The following is a 3,514-nucleotide window of genomic DNA, read 5'->3' as shown; positions in this document are numbered from 1 at the left end:
AGCGCATGTCCTCGCGTCGCTGTGCGCGCTTTAGCTCCTCGGATGCGTGAGCGTAAATGTGCTTGTGCTTGGCCCATGAGCCTCGCTGGAGGGATGGAGCGGGAGGAGGAGGAACAGCTCGAGGGAAGCTCAGTGCTCCCAGGATGGCATTTGGGCACCCAGATGGGGCTGGTGTAAAGCACGGGGGGGCGTCTGGGACGAGCAGCTCCGAGCGCAGATGCTGTGCTGCACACAGCGGTGCCCAGGGAGCCCGGCTGGGGGGAGCCCACCGCGGGGAGCGGGGAGCGGCACCAGGGAATGCACCAGCCCCTCCAGCCCGGTCCTTCTTGGAGCACAGGCTGGGCGGCGGGGGAGCACTGCCACACGGGGAACGCCGATGCAGAGGGAACTAACTGCCTTTCGCCCGCAGTAACGTCTGTGATCTGATTTCCTCCCAGATCATGTGGATCCAGCCGTGTTTTACACCGTGATCCGGATCTTTCTCTCTGGGTAAGTGCAGTGCGTTTCCCTCCAAAGGCACCGTGTCGGCAGCTCCCAGGGCTTGGGGGCACCGGGGATGTGCTGGGAAGGGGCAGCCCAGCCCAGCCCCAAATACTGAAAAAAATTCATTTGTCAAGGCAGAAACACAGCCGTGAGAGCCTGGCACTGCGGGTTTGCCATCCCTCATCTTCCCTGCGGGGCTGCGAGCATCCCCAGCTGCTCTGCTCCCGGGCTTCTCAGGGGGTTTCTATTTTTATTTCTCTTGAGCATATCTCAACATTCCTAAGCCAAAAGGCTCCATGCATCCTGATTAGATTTCTCTCATTTTTTATTCAAGCTGACCTTGTCTTGATGGTCATCAGCCTAGAAAAACATGCCTTTTAAATTCCCTTCTGCTTATAAGAACTTCCCACTAGTAAAGGTTACTATAAATACATCCCTGGGAGAGCTAAAAATATGATGGTATTTGATAATGAATCTATTTTCTCTGCATTTTTTGCAAAATCTGCTCCAGCAGTCAAACAGCCCCAGCAGCCAGCACCGAAAGCTTCATGAACTGGTGCATTCTTCAGAAGGTCACGAGATATTTTTGTGCCAGGCACATTAACTCTCAGAAATTATAACTCCTCTGTCCCTGTATGAGCCAGCATTTATCCATTTTTGCACAACAGGCGCACAAAGCCGGTGACAGGGGCTGTGAGTTAACGGTGTTCCGGGGAGGGGGGCACTGGCGCTTCCTGGGCTTGCCGAGGACGAGCAGCTTTATGAGAGGGAGGAAATCCCATTACAGGCTTGTTCTCTGCTGAAATAAATAAAGGCAGGCTGTCCTGTGCTGGCCTGAAGGACAAAGAACAGACAAAACCCCAAAGTACCAACTTCCAGGGCTCAGAATGGTGTCTGGGCAACTCCACCTGCTGCAGAGGCAAAACCTGGCTTCTCTGAACGGCCACCAGGATTTCAGGGAATCAATAGGTTGGGTGCCACTGTGTTACCCTGCCCAGACCAGTGCCCCCTCCCCTCCTGCACACCCTGAACGTGCAAACCCCTGTGGCACCTGCCGGCACCAGGACCCCAGTGGGAGATGGGTGTGCAGCTCGTCCCAGGACCATGCTGTGGGAGCCCCCCGGTGCGGGCAATCCCATAAAACCATCCCCAGCTCCTGGGCAAAGGATAATTACAGATTTCTCCCTATGCCTACAACCTCATTGCGCACCTCATCCCACTGTTTGATTTATCTCATGTTTGAGGACGAGGCTGAGCAAGGAGGAGGAGATCCATGGGCCAGGTCAGGAAGGTTTTGCTCCCATCTTGCCAGCCCAGGGTCCTTTCCCGCAGCCCCCCCATTATCGGGTGCCTTGCCTGCTCCCTGCCTGACCGCGTGTCATCCCACGCAGCTGGAGGGACAACCCCACCATGCCGGATGGGCTGATCTATGAAGGCGTCTCCGAGGAGCCCATGGCGTTCTCGGGGGGGAGCGCGGCGCAGAGCACCATCCTGCACGCTTTCGACGAGCTCCTGGGGATCCGCCACAGCCCCGAGAGCGGTAAGTCACAGGCTTTGCTGTTCTCCTAAGGAAGTACGGGGCGGGGGAAGAACCGAGCCGGAGCAATTCCTGCGGCTGTGCCCAGCTCTGCCAGCCCAGGGGACACGCGCCCGTCCTGCCCTCGCAGAGCCCGGCTGGGACGAGGCTCTGCCCAGTTCGTTAGGGAGGAAGTCTATAAACGAGGCTCTGACAGGCGCTTCCTCACGCTAGAGATTCCCAGAGGGACTGACTTTGCTTTTTGCGTGTCAACTTTTTACTGAGGTTATATTTGGGAACAGAGATGAGGGAGCAGAGCACGCCAGTGTCCTGCCAGTAATTTAGCTCATCCAGTCACATAGCTTCACACTAGTCTGGCCCACAAGAGAATATATTTATCGGAAATTAGCAAAACCACTCTAATAGCAAAAAAAAAAAAAAACTAAACCCAAACAACTCAAAACCAAAAGAGTGAAAGCAAGGGCTAAAACCTGCCTTTTAGGGTTAAAATGAAACTTAACAGAGCATTGACCTAATATGGATTTTCCTTCTCAATTAATCGGAGGCACCAAGACAGAGCAGAGGCAGCCAGGAGGGGTGGTCCCTGCAGCCCACCATGGTCCCTGCAGCCCGCACCAGCAGCAGCGCTCCAGTCCCCCCACTCTCTGCGAGCCTCAGGGTGCTTTAACCCACTCGCCCACAGCTTATTTCTTTGCTGGTGTCTTGCAGCTGCCTTCCTGCACAGGATGAGGGAGTACATGCCCCCTCCCCACAGAGCCTTCGTGGAGGCGATCCGCCGTGCCCCCTCCCTGAGGCAGCAGGTCCTCTCCTCCAGCGACTCACAGCTCTGCGAAGCTTTCAACCAGTGTGTCTCTGCGCTGACGGACTTCAGGTCCTCCCACATCACCATCGTCACCAAGTACATCACCATCGCAGCGGCCAAAGCCAAGGCTGGGCGGGCAGAGCTGGGCGACAGGGCTGGCCCCCCCGTGGGGAAACCCCCATCCGCGCTGGAGGCCAAAGGGACTGGCGGGTCCCACATCTTCAGCTTCCTCAAGAGTGTCAGGGACACGACCAGGGAAGGGATGCTAAGCTCCTGACTCGCCCTGAGGGTTCACAAGGCAACGCTCGAAGTGTGTGCAGGAGGCTGAAGGGCTCCGGTGCGTGTCTGTGGGGCAGGAGCCAAAATCTGACTCCAGCGACCTTCACCGAAAGCCTCCTCCCAGCAGCCACCTTCCCACTCACACATGTCTGGGACATGGGGAACACAGTCTGGGGTGTTGAGGGAGGAGACCACTGCTGTTGGTACCCCCCAGGAGGCAAGGGGTGAGTGCAGCATCCTTCCACGGCACCGGGATGGGCACAGCATCCTTCCACGGCATCAAGATGGGCACAGCTCCATTCTGTGGCACTGGGGTGGGCACAGTGTCCTTCCACCGCACCGGGAAGAGCCGTGTCTGTTCAAGCCCCCACCGGGCCAGCTCCCCACGACCCCCGGGGTCAGGCTCTCGCTCC

The 3,514-nt window shown here is 57.3% G+C and overlaps 1 protein-coding gene across 1 annotated transcript in view; it reads left to right on the top strand.

Annotated features, from left to right (window-relative positions):
• The window catches only part of LOC104471341 (indoleamine 2,3-dioxygenase 2-like), a gene marked incomplete at its 5' end in the record, with an annotated part of 5,233 nt that extends 2,134 nt beyond the window's left edge, over window positions 1–3,099 (top strand). Inside the window, 3 exons of the mRNA XM_010086658.1 lie at window positions 429–489; window positions 1,875–2,023; window positions 2,729–3,099. Coding sequence (XP_010084960.1) covers window positions 429–489; window positions 1,875–2,023; window positions 2,729–3,099 — 581 coding nt within the window. The remainder of the gene's footprint in view (window positions 1–428; window positions 490–1,874; window positions 2,024–2,728) is intronic.
• Between the last annotated feature and the right edge of the window lie 415 nt (window positions 3,100–3,514).

Source organism: Pterocles gutturalis, unplaced genomic scaffold (assembly GCF_000699245.1).
Source record: "Pterocles gutturalis isolate BGI_N339 unplaced genomic scaffold, ASM69924v1 scaffold14736, whole genome shotgun sequence".
In the NCBI taxonomy this organism is placed as follows: Eukaryota; Metazoa; Chordata; class Aves; order Pterocliformes; family Pteroclidae; genus Pterocles; species Pterocles gutturalis.
Note: the sequence above shows the minus strand (reverse complement) of the source record. Positions and strands in the feature narration are given on the sequence as shown.